This window comes from Hyla sarda, chromosome 2, assembly GCF_029499605.1.
Source record: "Hyla sarda isolate aHylSar1 chromosome 2, aHylSar1.hap1, whole genome shotgun sequence".
Classification (NCBI taxonomy): domain Eukaryota; kingdom Metazoa; phylum Chordata; class Amphibia; order Anura; family Hylidae; genus Hyla; species Hyla sarda.
Window position 1 is genome coordinate 112,323,781 of NC_079190.1, and position 22,485 is coordinate 112,346,265.

The window sequence follows — 22,485 nt, forward strand, 5'->3', positions numbered from 1 at the left end:
TGTGAGAGAAGACTGTCGAATCACAGGTGTAGAAATCGGTGGGGCAAACCATATACCATATCTCTATATGCGGATGATGTGTTTTTGTCACTCACAAATCCGGAATGCTCGTTAAGAGCGGTGATGGAACTTATCACACAATTCAGTACACTTTCATATTACCATCTAAACTCTTCTAAAACTCAAGCCCTCCCCATAAACATCCCAGTCCAAATAGTCTCCACCTTAAAAGCACTTATCCTTTTGATTGGCAAACACAGAGTATTAAATATCTATGTACGACCCTGACCCAGTCCCATACTCACCTGTACAAATTGAACTACATTCCCGTTCTATCTAATATACAGACGGAAATGGCTCGCCTAACAAAACACAACATATCTTGGACAGGGAGAATATTTACGTTTAAAATGCTTTTATTACCCAAGTTCTTATACCTATTTCGCATCCTGCCAATATGGCTCCCAGACAAATTTTTCACTCAAGCCAAAAGCATGCTTACCAACTTTATTTGGGCTAGTGGCAGACCTAGAATTGCCCGTTTCAGCCTTACTAGAGACAGAAAAGTGGGAGGACTAGCCTTGCCTGACTTAAAATTTTACTACTTATCGACTTTGGTGTCGGCTCTGAAGGGTTAGTTTCGACTAGATGACTCTACTCCTTGGATTCATTTAGAAGGGACTATGACAAGGCCATTTTTCCTGCAAGACTTATTACAATTGCCATTTTGGAACTTAACTACACCTAAGGACATGGGCCCTGTAGTGTCAGCCTCCTTGACTGCATGATCTAGATTCCACCAAATTGCAGATGCAATTAACCTTATGCAAGCACTGCTTCCTAACACTGACTTTAGCTACTGGATAGCCCAGGGTGTTTCCAAAATAGAGGACCTTCTAGATTCTAGTGGTTTTAAGCCATTCCAAACTATTTGCGACACGCACGCCATTCTGACGTCATCTGACTTCTATAAAGATCTCCAATTAGGGATCAAGTAGCTCTACTGCATGTATCTAGCGTGAACAAGGGTTTAAAAGTATTATACAATAAACTCCAACACAAAGCACATTTTCACAAATTCCACTCCCTACGTAGTTGGGAGGCAGACCTTGAGAAGACTTTTACTACAGACGAATGGACAACCGCTTTCAAAATGTCCTATCGATATCTAAAATGCACTTCCCACGTTGAGGCAGTAGTGAAGACCACATTGAGGTGGTACTACACACCAGATAGATTGGCCCTTATATGCCCCTCAATATCCAATCGTTGCTGGCGAAGATGTGGGTGCAGGGGTACTGTACTTCACATACTCTGGAATTGCCCTTTGATACATGACTACCAAGCTAAATGTAGAAGACTCCTTATGAACATTTTACCCTGCTTTCTCGATTGGACCACACATTTTGTACTTCTCTTTATAGGCATAGACCAACTCCCACTGAAATTTAGAGGCCTGATCTGCATTATCTGTGCAACAGCGAAAACAATTTTGTTGAGACATTGGAAATCCCCTAACATCCCAGATGTTCTAGAAGTAATGGCTGCTATAAATCTCACTTGCTCCTATGAAAAAGTAATTTTCCTCGGTAATGCCACTCACCAGACTTTCTTGAACAAGTGGACTCCATGGTTGACATCGCAGTAGTGCTGGGCGGAATACCGGTATGAACCGGATACCGTTTTTTTTTTCTCCCACGGTATGGATTTTTGCCCATACCGCTATACCGGTCGGGCCCCTCCCCCCACCATCCGAGTCAATAAAAAAAATGTAACTTACCCGTAATGGGGGTGGTCCGGCCCATCCATGCTTCCTGTAGGGGCAGGCTCCGGCCTAGTACGCTGCATAGACGCCGCTACGCTGTTACGTCAGGTGCAGCGTTACTAGGCTGGAGCCTGCCCGTAGTGGAGAAGAGGACCCCCAGAGAAGAAGGACAGCCCGGACCAGTTCACTCTCCACCCGGAATGCCGCCGGACACTACAGGAAGGATGGATGGCCCGGACCACCCTCCCCGGATGGTCCCTGCAGCAACTGGGAAGGTGAGTCAGGGTTTTGGGATGGACAGGGGTCTGTATAATATACTATACCTACAGTAGGCCCTCCAGCTGTTGCAAAACTACAACTCCCAGCATGCCCGGACAGCCAACGGCTGTCCGGGCATGCTGGGAGTAGTAGTTTTGCAACAGCTGGAGGCACCCCTAGTTGGGAAACACTGACCTATACTAAACACTACTATAAAGTCCAACATGCTGGGAGTTGTAGTTTTGCAACAGCTGGAGGCTGTAGGGTTGTTTGCTACATCAATTTAAAAGGGTACTCCACTGCCCCAGTGTTCAGATCATTTAGTTCCAAAAGCCCATTTAGTTCCGCTACGCCACCTCAATGCAAGTCTCAATGTAAAAAAAAAAAAAAATACTGTGAAATACCGTGATACTCATTTTTGGTCATATCGTCCAGCACTACATTGCAGTACTCCAACGTACCTTGATAAATATCACTCCTTAAGTGTATCAACTCCACCCCCCCCCCCCCCTACTAGCTTCGCACACATACTCTGGCTTCATTTATATTTTTTGATGCTATTTACGTATAGCCATAGGCAAGAAATTTTAATCACCATTGTGCTTTATTGTTATACTTACATAATGTACTTATCTTTGAGATATGGCTGAGGACAGACTTTCTTTTCTGTTTGTTTAGTAGGTTATTCACCTATGTTGTTTACTTATAATTGTTCATTGACTGTATGTACAGGGAATGCCTGGCTCACTTGTGAAAAATTTTATAATAACGAACTTGAGAGAAGAAAAAAAATAAAAAATAAAAAAAAAGCTCTGTATCATACCTTTATTCTTGCTCACATAGTGCAATCTCCCAGCAGGAGTAAGTGGGCATTTCCCAGCAGGCATGACATCACTGAAGCCTGCTGGGGGACCACTTCCGCCCTCACATCGTTACAGTGCTGTGATGAATAGAAAACCTCAGGCTATGTGCAGCTTTCAGTGAGGCTTTGTGCATGTTTCAGGGAGGCTCTTTGCAGCTTTCAGTGAGGCTCTGTGCAGCTTTTAGTGAGGCTCTATGCAGAGAAGCATTTCCTGAGTTTGGACTCCTGCCAAGCCAGGAGGAGACCAAACTCACTGTATTAATTGTGGCAGGGAACAGAACAGAGCCACCTAGTGGCCGTTTTTTCTATTAAATTTTAAACATTTATGTTGATAATTTTAAAAGCAAGGAAAAGCAATGGGAAAATGTCTGCTAATTACGCAAGGAACACTATTTTAAGAGTTTTATTTAGTGACAAGTACTCTTTAACCCCTTAAGGACCCAGACCATTTTCACCTTAAGGTCCAGAGCATTTTTTTGCATTTCTGACCACTGCCATTTTAAGCATTAATAACTCTGGGATGTCTTTACTTTTCATTCTGATCCAGAGATCGTTTTTTCATGACACATTCTACTTTATGTTAGTGGAAAATTTTTGTTGATTCTTGCATCATTTGATGAAAAATTTGAAAATGTTGCATTTTTTAAACTTTGAAACTCTCTGCTTATAAGAAAAATGGACATACCAAATAAATGTTATATTGATTCACATATACAATATGTCTACTTTACGTTTGCATCATAAAGTTGACAAGTTTTTACTTCTGGAAGACATCAGAGGGCTTCAAAGTTCAGAAGCAATTTTCCAATTTTTCACAGAATTTTCTAAATTGGAATTTTTCAGGGCCAGTTCAGTTTTGAAGCGGATTTGAAGGGACTTCATATTAGAAATACCCCATAAATGACCCCATTATAAAAACTGCCCCCCTTTAAAGTATACAAAATGACATTCAGAAAGTTTGTTAACCCTTTAGGTGTTTCACAGGAATAGCAGCAAAGTGAAGGAGAAAATTCTAATTCTCCATTTTTTACACTAACATGTTCTTGTAGACCTAGGGGTAAAAGGTGGAAAAGCCCACGAAAATGTGTAACCCAATTTCTATCGAGTGAGGACATACCTCATATGTGAACGTAAAGTGCTCTGTGGGTGCACTAGAGGGCTCAGAAGCGACAATGGGATTTTGGAGAGTGAATTTTGTTGAAATGATTTTTGGGGGCATGTCACATTTAGGAAGCCCCTTTGGTGCCATAACAGCAAAAAAATCCCACACAGCAAACTATTTTGGAAACTACACCCCTCAAGGCACGTAACAAGGGGTACAGTGAGCCTTAACACCCCCACAGGTGTTTGACAACTTTGCGTTAATCCGGATCTGTAAATTGAAAAAATGTTTTTTCACTAAAATGCATTTTTTCCCCCCAAATGTACCATTTTTACAAGAGGTAATAGGAGAAAATGCCCCCCGAAATTTGTAACCCCATTTCTTCTGAGTATGGAAATACCCCATATGTGGATGTTAAATGCTCTGTGGGCACACTACAATGCTCAGAAGAGAAGGCGCACCATTGGGCTTTTAGAGAGAGAATTTGTTTGGAATGGAGGTCTGGGGCCATGTGCATTTACAAAGCCCCCATGGTGCCAGAACAGTGGAACCCCCCACATATGACCCTATTTCGGAAACTACACCCCTCACGGAATGTAATAAGGGGTGCAGTGAACATTTACACCACACTGGCGTTTTACATACTTTTGGAACAGTGGGCTGTGCAAATGAAAAATGTAATTTTTCATTTTCATGGACTACTGCTCAAAAAATCTGTCAGACACCAGTAGGGCGTAAATGCTCACTGCACCCCTTATTACATTCCTTGAGGGTTTTAGTTTCCAAAATGGGGTCACGTGTGTGTGTGTGTGTGTGTGGGGGGGGGGGGTCCAGTGTTCTGGCACCATAGGGGCTTTGTAAACGCACATGGCCTACAATTCCAGCCAAATTCTCTCTCCAAAAGCCCTGTAGTGCGCCAGCAGAGCACTTTACGTCCACACATGGGGTATTTATATACTCAGAAGAAATGGTGTTACAAATTTTGGGGGTTTTATTTTTCTATTAGCCCTTGTGAAAATAAAAAAATTGGGATAACACCAGCATTTTAATGTAAAAAAAAAAAAAATTTCATTTTCACGTCCAACTTTAACGAAAATTCTTCAAACGTCTGTGCGGTGTTAAGGCTCAATATACCCCTTTGTTACATACCATGAGGGGTGTAGTTTACAAAATGGAGTCACATGTGGGTGTTTTTATGTCAGAACTGCTGTAACAATCAACCACCCCTTTGCAAATCACCTCAAATGTACATGGTGCGCTGTCACTCCTGAGCCTTGTTGTGCGTCCACAGAGCATTTTACGTCCACATAAATTGTGTTACAAATTTTCCTTTTACCTCTTGTGAAAATGAAAAGTATGGGCAACATCAGCATGTTAGTGTAAAAAATTGAATTTTTTCCAATAACATGCTGGAGTAGACCCCCAACTTTACCTTTTCATAATGGGTAAAATGAGAAAAAGCCCACAAAAATTTGTTAGGCAATTTCTCCAGAGTATGGAGATACCCCATATGTGGCCCAAAACTGTTGCCTTGAAATACGAAAGGGCTCCACCATGTGCATTTGAGGCCTAAATTAGGGATTTGCATAGGGACGGACCCGGAATGACACTTGCCTCCGATGCTAAAACTACCCTACGGCAGTGTTTCCCAAACGGGGTGCCTCCAGCTGTTACAAAACTCACCAGCAAGCCAGGACAGTCAATGGCTGTCCGACAATACTGGGAGTTGTTGTTTTTCAACAGCTGGAGGCTCCATTTTGGAAAGTGCTGTACCAGATGTTTTTCATTTTATTGGGGAGTTGGTGGAATGGGACTGTGTAGGGGTATATGTAGTGTTTTACATTTTATTTTGTGTAGTGTAGTGTTTTTAGGGTACATTCACACAGGCGGGGGTTCACAGCGAGTTTCCTGCTGAGAGTTTGAGCGTCAGTGGAAAATTGGCTGCATCACAAACTTGCAGCGAGAAACTCACTGTAAATCCCTGCCAGTGTGAATGTACCCTGTACATTCACTTTGGAGGGGGGGGGGGGGGCAAACCTTTAGCTGTTGCAAAACTACAACTTTCAGCGTGCCCTTTGGCTGTTCGTGCATGCTGGGGGTTGTAGTTATGCAACAGCTGGAGGCACACTGGTTGCAAAACAGTGAGTTAGGTAACAAACTCAGTGTTTCGCAACTAGTGTGCCTTAAGCTGTTGCAAAAACTACAGCTCTCAGCTTGTAGTGACAGCCAAAGTGCATGCTGGGACATGTAGTTATGCCACAGCTACTACAACTTCCAGCATGCCCTTTGGCTGTCAGAGGCACACTTGCATAACTACAACTCCAAGCATGCACAAACTACCAAAGGGCATGCTGGGAGTTGTAGTTGTGCCTTCTGCTGTTGCATAACAACTCCCAGCATGCCCTTTTGTGCATGCTGGGAGCTGTTGCTAGGAAACAGCAGGAGGCACGACTTTACGCCACGACCTTACCTCCTTCTGCTGCTCTGCCGGATCCTGCCTGACGCTTCCACTGTCTCCGCTCCTGGGGCCCCGATCCCGCTGCCAGGGATCAGGGGCCCCAGGTCTAGGTGAGGACTCCCGGCATCCACTCTCACCCTCCGGAATAGGGGCGGAGCGGGTGTCATTAGGGACACCCCCATAGCAGGAGTCCTGATTCGTCGCCACCTCACTGCTGCTAAAGGGTGATAGGTGCCGTCTCGGATGGCACTTATCACCCTTTTTTTCCGGGTCACCGATTGACCCGGAATCACCGCTTGACCTGGAATCACCGCAAATCGCCGATCTGAATTGAGCCTCAGGACCCCCCAGGGGTTTGTACGAGGTGCCTGCAGAATGATTTCAGCTGGAATCTCGGTCCCTGTCTGACCGGAATTCCCACGGGCATACAGGTATTCCCAGGGTCCTTAAAGGGGTAAAGGAGATATGTCATTAAAAAAAAAATGTATCTCCGCTACCTCCTGTATGGAGCTCCGGCCCCTGGATCGGCGTATCACGACTCCCTGCCATATATCTCTATGGGACGGCTGTTCCTCTTGGGCTCTACTATAGAGGAGATATATGATGAGGGCATGGTGACCCCTGCTTCTGGCATAGGTCGTGATGCGCTGCTCCAGGGGAGAGTAACTTTGAACAACCAACATCACTTTACCTTCCTTACCTAAAAAGCAATTACACTCTACTGAGTATAGAGTATATACTCAATTAAGTAGAGTACAATTCTCTAGTGCCTAGTCTTTAACCCATTAAGGACCACGGGTTTTTCCACAAAAATTTTTTCCTCATTAGCTTCTAAAAATCATAATGTTTTTAATTTGGCACCTACAAACTCATATGAGGGCTTATTTTTTGTGCCACCAGTTGTACTTTGTAATGACATCAATCATTTCACCATAAAATTTACGGCAAACCCCAGAAAAAAAATATTTGTGAGGCAAAATTGGAAAAAAAATGCCATTTTGTAACTTTTGGGAGCTTCTGATTCTACATAGTGCACTTTTCAGTAAAAATGACACCATATATTTATTCTGTAGGTCCATGTAGTTACAAGGATACCCAATTTATATAGGTTTTCCTTTATTTTACTACTTTAAAAAAATTATAACAACATGCACCAAAATTAGTATGTTTAAAATTGTCCTCCTCTGACCCCTATAACTTTTTTATTTTTTGGTTTACAGGGTGGTATGATTTTTTGCGCAACGATCTGAAGTTTTTATCGGTACAATGATTGTTTTTATCTGACTTTTTGATCACTTTTTATGACATTTTTTAGGGTATGCAAAGTGACCAAAAATATGCAATTTCAGACTTTGGAATTTTTTTTTACATGTACGCCATTGACCGTGCAGTTTAATTAACCTTATATTTTTATATTTTGGACATTTACGCACGTGGCGATACCACATGTTTATTTTTAGTATGTTTATATATTTTTATATGGAATTTGGGAAAAGGAGGGTAATTTGAACTTTTAATAAGGAAGGGGTTAATGTGTGTTTGTAAACTTTTTTTTATTTTATTTATTTATTTCTTTATTTTTACACTTTTAGTCCCCTTAGGGATCTTTTAGGAGGAATCATTAGATTCCTAATACAGATCAAAGTGGTTCACATTGATCTGTGTGCTCTGTGATCCACCCCACCGGACAACCAGAGAGAAGTTATAAGTATCTTCAGACGCCACTGTCGCCGCATGTTGGCTATTAACGCCGGCCCTCAGCTACAAGAGTCAGCTGGGGGCCGGCCGACATGGCGTGGGCTCGATACACGTCCATGGTCGTTAAGGGGTTAAACGGACAAACAGATGGAGGAAATAAGAAAAAGACTCTTTCTGCAAACAGAGGCATATCCAGGATATTGCTTAACCCAATAAAATAACAGCCTTTTAGTGTGATACTCTTTATCCTGCAGTCAGATGTGCTGCTGATTACAGTGCAAACAGTGATGAATGGCATTCTGCTCATAGACTGCAACATGTGTTCTTCTGGCTACACCCAGTTTATGCAGCAGACATCAGCGCCTGATCCCAGAATTCATCACATGACCAGACATTCTGAATAACCCCTTTAACAAACAAGCATCAAACCATTCATTTAGAAACATAACATACAACAGTGGATTAGTTGTGTATGTCAACAGCCTTAAAGAAACTTTATATTTTATTATACTTAAGGGTACATTCACATGAACATGCTGCGGATTTCACGCTGCATTTTTATGGGGCGGATTTCTTGCTGTGCTTCACATCACAGATTATGTATGTGTGAATGTACTAGGGATCGACAGATCGGTTTGGCCGATATTATCGGGCAATAATGACGATTTTAGGCATTATCGGTATTGGCAATTACCTTGCCGATAAGCCGACAATGCCCCAACCCCCCCCCCCCCCCGGTTTTATTATTACCTGTTCCCGGGCCCATGCTACTTCTGGCTCCTGCTGCGTCCTGCGTTACACTGTGCGCAATGACGAGTGACGTGCGCGACGTCACCGTCAGTGCGCACAGTGACAGCTCAGGAGGAAGCCAGATGTAGAGTGGGGGGTGCGACGCGGCGGAAGGGGGCGCGGAGTGGTGCGGTGGTGGGGGGAGCGGTGGCAGGACTCAGGACCCCCGGACAGGCAGGGGGAGAGTAGTAGGTGGCGGTCTATGGCACCGCAAAAGCCACTGCAGTGCATTGATTTAAAGCGCCCGCTTTAAATCAATGATCTGCAGCGGTGTTCTGGGGGGGATAAATAGCCGATAACTTATACTGGAATATCGGAATATAAGTTATCGGCCCTAACCTCCACCGATCATCGGTCGATCCCTAGAATGTACCCTAAGAGCCTACTACTCCTGGTCTTCAAAATTCTACATATTCAGAAGTTGTGTGCTGGACTATCAATGCTTGATCATAGAAAAGGATTATACCGACAGCTTTAGCATTTATTAGGCTGGAATACCACTGAGGATTTTTTTTTTTAGCAAAAACGCCCATTTTGCTGCACTGCGTTTTTTCAGCGAAAAGCTGCCAGTCAAAAGTAAACTGCAAAACACCAGATCCACTTGGAGTTTTTCATTTATTTTTATTTTTTATCCTTTTGGCGTTTTTCAGCAATTTTGGGCTGGTTTTTCAAAACGCCCAACAAAACCTAGTATAGCGTTTTTGCACAGAAATCGTGATGTTTTCCTCCCATAGAAGTCTATGGGAGAGCAAAAACGCAAAGAAAAACGCTGTGTTGGTTTTAACTTTGGCGTTTTTGCCGGCGGTTTTTATTCTTTTTTGGACTTCAGCGATCAAAAAAAGTGATGGCGATACCATTTTTATTAAAATTTCGTAGGGTACCATTAAAAATAAAATAAAAAAGATACAGTAGTGATGGAAAAAAAAAGTATTGAACAAAATGTATATTTTTTATGACAACATTTTTATTAATTTTTAAACAGGGACCAATTTGTGTGTGCGGGCAGGGACCTAAAAATGTAGCCAACAATAATAAAAATGTAGGGTGTGTGCGTTTCACTTTTTTTTTATTTTTTTATTTTTTTTTAGGTAGTACTACTCACAGCATGGAACACACTGTTCCATGATGGGAGTAGCAGTACCTGTACTAATTGACAGATCACCCAAGCCTGTTGCGATCCTCCTGTATAATGTATAGATGCAGCGGCCGCTCTTCTATGGTCCCCTGCACTGACGTATAAAATACACCTATTCATATTTCCTGCAGAGAGCTGTGATTGGCCAGATGGTTCCAGCCAATCACAGCACTCTGTGGGAAATATGAATAGGTGTATTTATACATCAGTGCAGGGGACCATAGAAGAGCAGCATTATACAGGAGGAGTTACACTCTCTGCAATCTGCCTATTAATGCAGGTACTACAACTCCCAGCAAGGGGCAGAGTGTGCTCTATGTTGGGAGGAGTAGTACCTGCAGTTAAGGACAGATCACAGCAGGTGTCACTCCTGACACCCGATGCGATCGTCCTATCTATTGCAGAGATGCGGAGCGATTTTCTCCTGTGCTCCGCGCAACTCTGCACTGTATTCCGGCCGGTGAAGTGAATAGAACATCACTCATTCATATTTCCCTCTGAGAACTGTGATTGGCTGCAACCATCCGGCCAATCCCCACTCTGGGCGGAAAATATGAATGAGTGATGTTCTATTCATATCACTGGCCGGAGTACAAAGCAGAGATGCGAGAGCTGTATAGAGCTGCTCCACATCTTCTATATTATGGAAGATCGCGTCGGGTGTCAGGAGTAACATCCGGGGCCATCTGTAAAGGTACTACTACTCCCATCATGGAACAGTGTGTTCCATGCTGGAACTAGTACTACCTAAAAAAAATGTAAAAAATAGAGAACACACACATTTTATTAAAAATTTATAAAAATGTAGTTAAATTGTTTTCCTTCCCTACTGCATCCTGGCATTTTTAAGTCTAAAAAAACGCAGCGCAAAAACATCAGTGGAATCCTTGCCTTAAAGGGGTTTCACATCTTAAATATTATAACATATCCACAGGATATGTCAGAAAGGTTGAGTTTCACCTTTGTTGCCAATCTGTCATGCTCACATTTACTCAATTACGGCATGGCATCTGCGGCATTTTGATTGGATGATCGGATCGCCCGCAGCGCTGCCGTGGGGATCCGATCATCCAGCATGACAGCCGGAGGTCCCCTCACCTAGCTCCGGCCGTCTCCCGGGTTCTTCTGCTCTGGTCTGCGATCGAGCAGACCAGAGCAGAAGATCACCGATAATACTGAGCAGTGCTGTGTCCTATACATAGCACTGCACAGTATTAGCAATCAAAGGATTGCTATAGATAGTCCTCTATGGGGACATAAAAAGTGTAAAAAAAAAAAAGTTGAAAAATGTAAAAGTAAAAAAAAAGTTAAAAATCCCCTCCCCCAATAAAAATTGTCAGTTTTTCCCATTTTACCCCCAAAAAGCGTAAACATTTTTTTAAATAAAACATATTTGGTATCGCCGCGTGCGTAAATGTCCGAACAATCAAAATATAATGTTAACGATCCCGTACGGTGAATGGCGTAAACGTAAAAAATTTAAAAAGTCCAAAAATGCTGCTTTTTGTCACATTAAAAAAAAAAAAATTTAAAATGATCTAAGTTTTATATATGCAAATGTGGTATCTAAAAAAAAAAAAAAGTACAGATGACGGCGCAAAAAATGAGCCCTCATACCGCCCTATATACGGAAAAATGAAAAAGTAATAGGTGGTCAAAATAGGGCGATTTTAGATTACTGATTTTGTACAAAAAGTTTTAGATTTTTTTTAAGCGGTACAAAAATATAAAAGTATCTAGCCATGGGTATCATTTTAATCGTATTGACCCACAGAATAAAGAACACACGTCATTTTTACCGTAAAGTGTACAGTGTGAAAAAAAAACTCCAAAATGTGCAAAATTTTGGTTTTCATTTATATTTCCTCCCTAAATTCTTTTATTTTTTGGGTTTGCCGTACATTTTATGGTAAAATGAGAGTACAATTGGTCACGCAAAAAACAAGCCCTAATATGGGTCTGTAGATGGAAAAATAAAAGTTATGGATTTTAGAAGGCGAGGAGGAAAAAACGAAAACGCAAAAATAAAATTGGCCTGGTCCTTAAGGTGAAAATGGTCTTGGTCATTAAGAGGTTAAAGACGACTTGACATGTCCATGTTCGTAAACAATTTTATTCCCTATGAATTTATTCTAGAGCATCTTTTTTTTTTTTAAGGTAAATCTGTCATCAGTATCACCTGCACTAACCTGTCATACAGGCTTGTAGTGCAGGTGATACCGATCAAAATGATACTTAATGTCCTGAATGGCTCAGCCGTTATCACTTATCTTTTTATGTAAATGAGGTCCCTGGGGCATGGGTGGAGCTAGGACCGGCGCTCCGGGGACCCCACATGATCTTCTGCCGGGCGGGCGCTCTTCCCGGCTCATCTATATGCACAGCCTCCCTTCCCTGCTCTCGCGGCAGGTTTTGCCACGGTTTTCACAGTACACCCAGAAGCGGCATCAGTTTCAGCCTGAAACTGACGCCGCTTTCAGGTGTACTATGGAAGCTGCGCATGTAACGTAGCAAAAACCTGCCGCAAGAGCAGGGAGGAAGGCTGTTTATATTGACGAGCCGGGAAGAGCGCCGACCCGGCAGATCATGTGGGGTGCGCGGAGCTCCGGTCCTAGCACGGCCCATGCCTGAGGGACCTCATTTCCATGAAAAGAAAAACAGCGATAACGGCGCAACGGCTGAGCCATTCAGGACATTGTAAGTATCATTTTGATCAGTATCACCTGCACTACAAGCCTGTATGACAGGTTAGTGCGGGTGATACTGATGACAGATTTCCTTTAAAGGGGACCTCCGGTGAAAACAAGTGGAAACAAATGTTTTCAAATCAATTGGTGCCAGAAAGTTATACAGATTTGTAAATTACTTTTATTTAAAAAATCTTAACCCTTCCAGTACTTATTAGCTGCTGTATACTACAGAGAAAATTGTGCATTTCTTTCCAATCTGACCACAGTGCTCTCTGCTGACACCTCTGTCCATGTCAGGAACTGTCCAGATTAGAAGCAAAGGTGTCAGCAGAGAGCACTGTGGTCAGACTGGAAAGAACTTCACAAATTTCTCTGTAGTATACAGCAGCTGATAAGTACTGGAAGGATTAAGATTTTTAAATAAAAGTAATTTACAAATATGTTTAACTTTCTGGAGCCAGTTGATTTGAAATGTTTTTTTCCCCCACCGGAGTACCCCTTTAAACCTCTACATTAGCTGCCATGTTTTTTCTCCTAGATATTTATTAATACATTGACATCCAGGTTATTTCATTTCGGGGGTGGTCCTAACAAAATGCAACCAATGCAGACATGCCGCTGACAAGAACGGCAATACCAAGTGGACAAAATAATCCAGAAGTGTAATTTCATGGTCATTTTTAGGTAGTTCCAGATCCTCTTTGAGTTATCTAAAGGGGATGCTTGTCATTAGAAATGAGCGAACTTACAGTGATTCAATTTGTCACGAACTTGGCAGTTGCTGACTTTATCCTGCATGAATTAGTTCAGCTTTCAGGTGCTCCGGAGGGCTGCAGACTCTCTGCTCGGACTGTATCCACCTTTTCCAGCCACCGGAGCACCTGAAAGCTGAACTAATTTATGCAGGCTAAAGTCAGCAACTGCCGAGCCGAGAAGTTTGTGACGAATCGAATTACTGTAAGTTCGCTCATCTCTACTTGTCATGAATGTAAGTACATGGCCCACCCTTGCATTAAAGGAATACTGTAGTGCAGAATAACTTGGCCCCTAATAAGTTATAGATAGCAGGGGGTCTGACCACTGTGACCCCCGAAATCTCCTGTACAGGTCCCCAGCAGTCGGCAGGAAGGGGGGCGTGTCCGTCCCCAGCATGATGTGGCAGCCGCCCTGTCCCCTCCCCCCACCCAGGTATCCTTTGAATAGGGGGATGTTAATTTGCACTACAGAATTCCTTTAAAGTATTTGTGTCAATTGTAAAAACTACTGACATGTTGTCTAGTCAGGTCAAAAGCTTAGATCCCATCAGGTTTGAGTACTGAGACCTCTGTACCTGGCCAGATGCCCAATTCGACTTTTTTACTCCTCTGACTTATGTAGTGAGAAAGTCGATTAATAGCCAGGGAGTAATGTGCACACACTTAACTCAGCTATTATTCTCAAGACAGGTTTTAAGACCACTGTAATCTAAACTTTTGACATTTTACAAGTGACATTAACACTTTAAGACTGGAGGGAGACGGTAAAACTTAGCATAGTGGAATTTAACAGGTAAATGATGACTGTTTACGTAACCTGCAAATAACTATTATTCCCTCCCTGCTGATAGTTTCATTTATTAAACCCTTGGAACAAAAACTTTTAAGCACCCACACAAAAAGTGGAGCAGTTGCACATAGCAACCAGTGAGAGTTTTATTTATAAAAAAAATGCATCTGAAAAAAAGGAAACAATCGGATTTGTTGCTATGGGTAACTGCACCACTTTTTTCTCTGCACAGGTTTTGGTAGATCTCCCAAAATGTCCCCTAGGTTGCACTATATTGTAACATATTATGCATTATATTGGGAAAGTAACTATTTACCTAGAAAACAGTAAAGTAATGCAGCGCTTTGTCTCTCTCCCTAAAAAATATGTCTCATTTATTAATGACAGGAAAAGAAGATCTGCAATAAAATATGCACAATATGAGTGTTATGCCCTTTCTTTAAACATCTCTATCAATACATTGATATTAAGATCACCCCCGAAACCCAAATGTACAGCATTTACATTTTATGTAAAAGAGACAGAGCAAGAGCTGCTGACACATTACAATTGTTGCTCTCAGCACAGATTTTAATGTATCTTGTAACAAAAGTCTATGATACTGCAGTGTCACTGCCTGGAACCCATCCTAAGTAACAAACCTTCTGCTCCTGACAGCTGAAAAATGTCCACCATTATAGAACTGGTTTAATGTGCCCCAATCTATATAGAAGTCTAAATTCAGATTTTGCACCCTTTTCAGCCTTGGTTGCGTTCTAGAGCACAGTCTAAACTCACAGCAAATTTAAAGCTCAGATCCACTGGGCTCAGTCTCAGAACTTGGCATCCGTAAATCAGAGTCGTTCCTCACCATTGAGAAAAGGCCAACGACACTGAGAAGTGCGAGCAGCATTGTGACAGCACACAAACTGAACATATTTCTAGTACCACTCTGATAGTCACTGTCATGAAGCACAAGAAGCCCCAGTCCTGCAATGAGGTTCAGAGGAACTCTGAACCAGTTCATTACCCCAGTTTGTTCCTTTTCTGGAATCAGTCGACGTCTCAGAAAATTCATTGCCGGGAAATAGAGCCCACACGCTAGTTCGATGAGGAGAAAGGCAAGGAAAGACTCAGTTGGTCGCTCCTGGCCTGGCACTGTAGAGAAGGTAAGCATAAAGAGGGAGAAGAAAACCATGAGCACAGACAGGCAGAGAATGTGCATGGGTTGCAGGTGATACTTCTTTGAAGTTGCAAGTCGGTAAAGAGATGAACCTGTTGCACTTGCTGCCATAAAGCCAGAGAATGCAATTCCAAGTGGAGTATTATGAGGATCTAGTACAGGAGTCCAGAGGAAGATGAAGATGTAAACCACACTCTCAAATAATGCCTGTATGGCACCTAAAAGCAATACACGGCGGTCTCTCAGAAGACATCTCAGACCATCACCACAACTTCGGGTAATGCTGCTGCTCTGTCCACGATTCTCGTCCCAGTCCCGTGTCACTAGGGCTAAAGACAGACCAAGCAGTGGCACAGCTAGCACAGAGGGTGAAGCTGGTCCCAATCCTAGCCACTCTGCACAGGCATTTGCAGTAATTCCTGCAACAATCGCAATGGCACCATTCCAGGTAGCAACTTGAGAGAAGGTGTGAGGGAGCCATTCTGCAGGGAAATCATGATGTTCAGCATGTTCGTGAGCATACCAAGATTCAAAGGAGGAAAATAGCAAGGAGCTTGAGAATCCACCCAGAACACGCCCGGTGAGGAGCACAAAGTAGTCTTGTGACAGTTTGCACAGGTAACATCCTGCGAGGAGGAGGGAAAAAAGTATACATGATTTCCGTCGACCAAGACGTCCAGTCAGGGGAGCGCTCACCAGACCTGATAGCACAGTTGCTCCAAACCCAAACACATATATAATAGCAATCTGTCCCTCTAGAAAATGGTAATGCTGGTACAGTTTGTACAGATAGGGACCTTGCAGCCAGTCTGCAGCCAACACTGGGAAATAAGCTCTGAAAAAGCTATGTTGAAAGAGTCGAAAAGCAGGGTTGCCCAACGCGTTGCTGGTGGGTGAAGGCTTTGAATGGCAAGCTGAGAACTCCAACACTGCCCACAGAGCCAAAAGGCCAACGAGGACCAAATACGCTGTGACCAACATACTGTATCATCGAAATGGCATTCTGAGAGAAGAAGCTAAAGAAAGAGAAAAGAGCAACTTATTAAACAGATTTATACTTGGCATGAATAAAATGTGAGACACTGTTTGCTATTTACAGTTAATCAATAAAATACAGGATTATGACTAAAAGTGGTGGACATGGGTAAAGAGGTTAAAAGGTTCAGTTCTGACTGAAGGGGTTCTGACTCTTGGGACCCCTCTGCAATCCTGAGAACAGGCTTCCCAAACAGACCACTGAATGAAGCAGAACTACACAGACTGAACTTACACTCCATTCATTGTCTAGGGAAGCGCAGAAGATATATCTCTTTGCTATCTTCAGGGTTCCCATAGGAAATGAATGGAGAAGTGGTTGAGTATGCGCATTGCTGCTAAATTCAGAGGCCCAATCTCTAGATTGTGGGGCAGTAAGGTCCCAATGATAAGTGAGCTTGGATCTCCTCACTGATACCCTGAGAAGTGGTAACCCTAAAAAATGTCCACACGGTATGACAGGGCTTGACAAATTAGATAAGAATCTAGGAGCCAACAAAAAAATGTTAGGAGCGAGGCTATTGCAGGTCATACAATGTGACATATGATCAGTCATTAGTGTCCCCCTCATCTCTTCCCATGTCACAGTCATTATTGTCCCATCATCTCTGTGTCAGTTAATAGTGTTTCCTCATCTCCCCCATGTCTGTCACAATCATAAGTTTTATAAACAATTGATTTAGGTGATCATAAGAACCCTAAATTTACCATCCATTATGTGGAAAATAAAACCTAACTTATCAAAGTGCCTCTTGCAAATAAAAAACCTCAGCCCATTGGTCTCATTGGTATGTGTCAAGACATGCATCCTGGGGGTAGGGTTATGATTTAGGATTTTAATTAACATTCCTTTGGGCAAAGTGTGCAATAGAGTAAGTGTGGATGCCACCACACTGCTCCAAGATAGGTAATATTAGTGCATGCAGGATGCACATTCGGACACATACCAATGTTTTCAAACATACCAAAGAGACCAGAGTTTGAGGTTTTTCATCTGCTAGAGGCATTTTAATAAAAGTTACGTTTTATTTTGTTTTGCACATATTGGATTGTAAGCTTAGGATTCTAGTGATCAGCTTGGTGATCAATTGTATATAAAATTAATGTTAAACCCTCCATCCATAGGTCCAACATGTGTTAAACAGTCAGATGTCTCATGAAAAAACAAACAAAAAACACCTGGTTTACTTACCTCCGTTCCATACCTGATCCCCCATTCTGCCTTGTTCAGCATCAGATGTCTTTAGATAGCACACCAGCGTCATGTGATAGCAGCAGCCAATCAACAGTCCCACTGTAACACTCTGTACTCCTGAGTAGGGAGTGCCACCACGGAGACCGCTGATTAGCTGTGACAGTCACCTGACGTCCGCTGCTCCTGGAACACTGAAGTGCCGACCGAAGGCAGAAAGCGAGGATCAGTGCAGAAATGTAGTCGGCTGACAAAACCCTTGGCGCCACCATGATATTCTTAGTCACCACGTCAAGCCTTGGGGTATGGCATAAATATGTGAGAAGTGGGTCCTAGAGACGCAATCTGCATGTTTCTCAAGAATGAAGACCCTTCAGCCTACTTGTAGTGGGACAAACTGTTTAGGCAGCTTTATTTTGAACAGCATTTATGTAACTTCCACCAAATCTAATGGGAGCTGTGTAAACCGCATAAGGCTGGGTTCACACTACGTTTTTGCCATACTGTTTTCAATCCGTTTTTCTAAAGAAAACCGTATGGCAAAAAAACGGATAGAACAGTATGGAAAAAAGTAAACCGTATGCATTTTTAAACAGTATAGTGTTTTTAAAAGTGCATACAGTTCCGTCAGTTTTTATAAAAAAAAAAATATATATACGTTTTTGAAAATTTTGTCCATTTTTAATGGGAGGGGTCTTGGGTGGGGACTTTAGGATTCAAATGCGCATGTGCAAAGTAAAAACGTATACGTTTTTCCCGTATGGAACCATATACATGTGCGTTATCCTTTGACGTCCATGTTAAAAAAAACGTATGCGGTTGCAGTACGGTTTTTAAACCGAAGACAAAATCGTGGTCAACCACGGTTTTGACTCCGGTTTAAAAACCGTACTGCAACCGCATACGTTTTTTTTTTTAACATGGACGTCAATGGGAAACGCACCTGTATACGGTTCCATACGGGAAAAACGTATACGTTTTTAATTTGCACATGCGCATTTGAATCCTAAAGTCCCCACCCAAGACCCCTCCCATTAAAAATGGACAAAATTTTCAAAAACGTATGTTTTTTTTTTTTTTTTTATAAAAACTGACGGAACTGTATGCACTTTTAAAAACACTATACTGTTTAAAAATGCATACGGTTTACTTTTTTCCATACTGTTCCATCCGTTTTTTTGCCATACGGTTTTCTTTAAAAAAACGGATTGAAAACAGTATGGCAAAAACGTAGTGTGAATCCAGCCTAACACTGCAAGCTATACTGTTTCTATAACTTGGGAGTTATGAGCAGAAAATAGCTTGTGGTCCTACACATATTACAAAAGCCCTGGTAACATCAGACGGAATTACACAAACTGTAAGAGGGTCAGCTTGACTGTTTTCAGCTTACTGAGCACCTGATACATGCGGCCCGTAGAGGTTGAACCTTTCAGATATTAGGGGATTTTATTTAACATGATACTTCTCTAAAAAAAAAATAAAGCTACCAGGACTGCAGCACAATACACTGACAAAGTCTAATGTGAACAGCCAATGATTAGTGCCCAGTCTTAGGTCATGTTCACACATTTGTCTGCTGCAACTGTTACAGGTTCCGTTCAAATTACCTAACAAACTAGAACAGCATGCTGCACTTTTTTGTCCGATGAAACGCCACACACCATGTTGGAAACCCAAAGGACCTTAAATGGGCACTGTCAGATACAAAAACTTTTTATATGTTGTACATCTTGACAAAACATTAACCTTTTTAACATACTTCATAAGAACATTGTATTTTCTTTTTATAGAAATCATGGTTTAATAAAATCATGGCTTTGTCCAAGCTGAAGCACAGGCATGGACAAAGTCCAGTAAGTGAGGGTGGGCTAGCCCTCTGTGTTGTCTGATCAGACAGGAGAGAGCACAGAGGAGTGCTATCAGACAGGAGAGAGCACAGAGGAGTGCTATCAGACAGGAGAGAGCACAGAGGAGTGCTATCAGACAGGAGAGAGCACAGAGGAGTGCTATCAGACAGGAGAGAGCACAGAGGAGTGCTATCAGACAGGAGAGAGCACAGAGGAGTGCTATCAGACAGGAGAGAGCACAGAGGAGTGCTATCAGACAGGAGAGAGCACAGAGGAGTGCTATCAGACAGGAGAGAGCACAGAGGAGTGCTATCAGACAGGAGAGAGCACAGAGGAGTGCTATCAGACAGGAGAGAACACAGATGAGTGCTATCAGACAGGAGAGAGCACAGAGGAGTGCTATCAGACAGGAGAGAACATAGATGAGTGCTATCAGACAGGAGAGAGCACAGAGGAGTGCTATCAGACAGGAGAGAGGACAGAGGAGTACTAACACAGGAGAGAGCACAGATGAGTACTATCAGACAGGAGAGAGCACAGATGAGTGCTATCAGACAGGAGAGAGCACAGAGGAGTGCTATCAGACAGGAGAGAGCACAGAGGAGTGCTATCAGACAGGAGAGAGCACAGAGGAGTGCTATCAGACAGGAGAGAGCACAGAGGAGTGCTATCAGACAGGAGAGAGCACAGAGGAGTGCTATCAGACAGGAGAGAGCACAGAGGAGTGCTATCAGACAGGAGAGAGCACAGAGGAGTGCTATCAGACAGGAGAGAGCACAGAGGAGTGCTGACAGGAGAGAGCACAGATGAGTGCTGACAGGAGAGAGCACAGAGGAGTGCTATCAGACAGGAGAGAGCACAGAGGAGTCCTATCAGACAGGAGAGAGTACAGAGGAGTGCAAGCCCACCCTCACTTACTGGACTTTGTCCATGCCTGTGCTTCAGCTTAGGCAAAGCCATTATTTTATAAACCATGATTTCTATAAAAAGGAAATAAAATTTTGTTATGAAGTTAGAAAGGTTTATGTTTTTCCAAGATGTACAACATATAAAAAGTTTTTGTATCTGACAGTGCCCATTTAAGGGGTATTCTAACATTTAAAAATGTATCCCCCTGGGATCTTCAGTAAGGGGCCCCCAATCTTCTACTGCACTGTGTATAGGGGCACAGAAAATGCATGGAGCATGTTCTGGACATCATGGAGATCCCCATGATCAGACCCTTACGTTTCTAAACCCTGGTGTGCCCTTATAATTAAGTCAATGGGATCCCCACGCCCAAAGAAAAACACTTGTTTTTAAACTCTGGAGTACCCCTTTAATAAAGTCAATGGGATCCACAGTTCAGTGCCCCATCCCCTCCAGCGCTGGTTTGTCCACTGGCAGAGCACAACAACAGATTTGACCCCAGCTGTACCCGGATATGTAATATCATTTCCCAACCCAGGAGGGGTCCACATACTACAAGGGACCACACGTCTGAGGGACAAACCAAGGTCCACAGCCAGTACACGGGACAATACATAAAAGGGCTAGAAACGTATGGCCGGACTCTTTCATTCAGAGATACCGACCCTCCGTCCGCCACTACCGCCTCCGTCGCCGGTGGTCCCCTTCTGCGCCGTCCGTCACACTCATCGCTGCCGGAAGCCGCACTTCCGCTTCCGGGAGGATACGGACTCCAGGGGAGCAGCGCCCTGCCGTCACGTGATGCTTCACGTCAGAGACGTCACACGGCACGGAAGATGGTCACATGACTTATACGGTCCCTGTATGAGTGAGCGAAGATTCAAAGCTCCCGTTAAGATTGTCACCTCCTGCCCCAAACAGCTAAGGGGCTTATATGGCAGCGGTAAGAGAAGTGGCTTCCAATCAGTGTGCCTCCAGCTGTTGCAAAACTACAACTCCCAACATGCAACGGCTGTCCGGGCATGCTGTGAGTTGTAGTTTTGCAACAGCTGGAGGCACACTGGCTGGGAAACACCGGGTTAGAGTGTAATGTATCTCCTGGCCATGTGCTGCAAAACCATAACTCCCAGCATGCCGGGTGTAATGAAGAAAAGTCCGGGCTTTAGTGGGTTTTGCAACAGCTGGAGGCACACTGGTTGGGAAACACTGCTCTAACCACTGCCATATTAATCCTTCAGCTGTTTGGAACAGTAGGTGACAATCCTTGTGGGAGCACGAACTTTGAACTTTCTCTCAGTGTACAGGGACCTCATAGCTGGAAGTCATGTGACCAGCTTCCCAGTGTCGAAAAATGGTAAATTAGCGGGAAAGCCTCCTGTCTCCTCTGGGGGATGTTTCTGTCACCATCACTATTCTTAGGCCGCTTTCACACTTTAGAAATGTCAGTTTTAAAGATCTGTTTTAATGACCCATTAATAAAACCATTAAAAACGTCCATTAATCGGCCGTTACAAAATCCCATAATAGTCTATGGGATTTTTACATTACCCGTTTTAACCCGTCATAGCCCATTATTAATAACGGACGTTACTTTGTGACTATTTCTTCTGTTCTTTCTCCTGTCACAAAATAACATCCGTTATTAATAATGGGCTATGACGGGTTAAAACGGATAATGTAAAAATCCCATAGACTATAATGGGATTTTGTAACGGACGTATGGGATTCTGTAACAGACGATTTTAACCCCTTAAGGACCAGGGTTTTTCAGTTTTTGCACTTTTGTTTTTTCCTCCTTACCTTTTAAAAATCATAACCCTTTCAATTTTCCACCTAAATATCCATATTATGGCTTATTTTTTGCGTCGCCAATTCTACTTTCCAGTGACATTAGTCATTTTACCCAAAAATTCACGGCGAAATGGAAAAAGAAATCATTGTGTGACAAAATCGAAGAAAAAACGCCATTTTGTAACTTTTGGGGGCTTCTGTTTCTACGCAGTGCATATTTTGGTAAAAATGACACCTTATCATT

At 42.9% G+C, this 22,485-nt stretch overlaps 1 protein-coding gene across 1 annotated transcript; it reads right to left on the bottom strand.

The window, feature by feature from the left end:
* Positions 1–13,218: 13,218 nt before the first annotated feature.
* Positions 13,219–21,242, bottom strand: MFSD5 (major facilitator superfamily domain containing 5). Its single transcript, XM_056560422.1, has 2 exons — positions 21,116–21,242; positions 13,219–16,480 (listed from the first exon to the last, which is right to left on the bottom strand). Exon 2 carries the CDS (start codon positions 16,443–16,445, stop codon positions 15,087–15,089), a length of 1,359 nt encoding a protein of 452 aa, XP_056416397.1. The 5' UTR covers positions 16,446–16,480; positions 21,116–21,242; the 3' UTR covers positions 13,219–15,086.
* Positions 21,243–22,485: the final 1,243 nt, after the last annotated feature.

Bases quoted from the DNA above. Each gene is read 5' to 3' on its own strand.
- MFSD5 (XM_056560422.1), bottom strand. From the start codon at position 16,445: ATGTTGGTCACAGCGTATTTGGTCCTCGTTGGCCTTTTGGCTCTGTGG.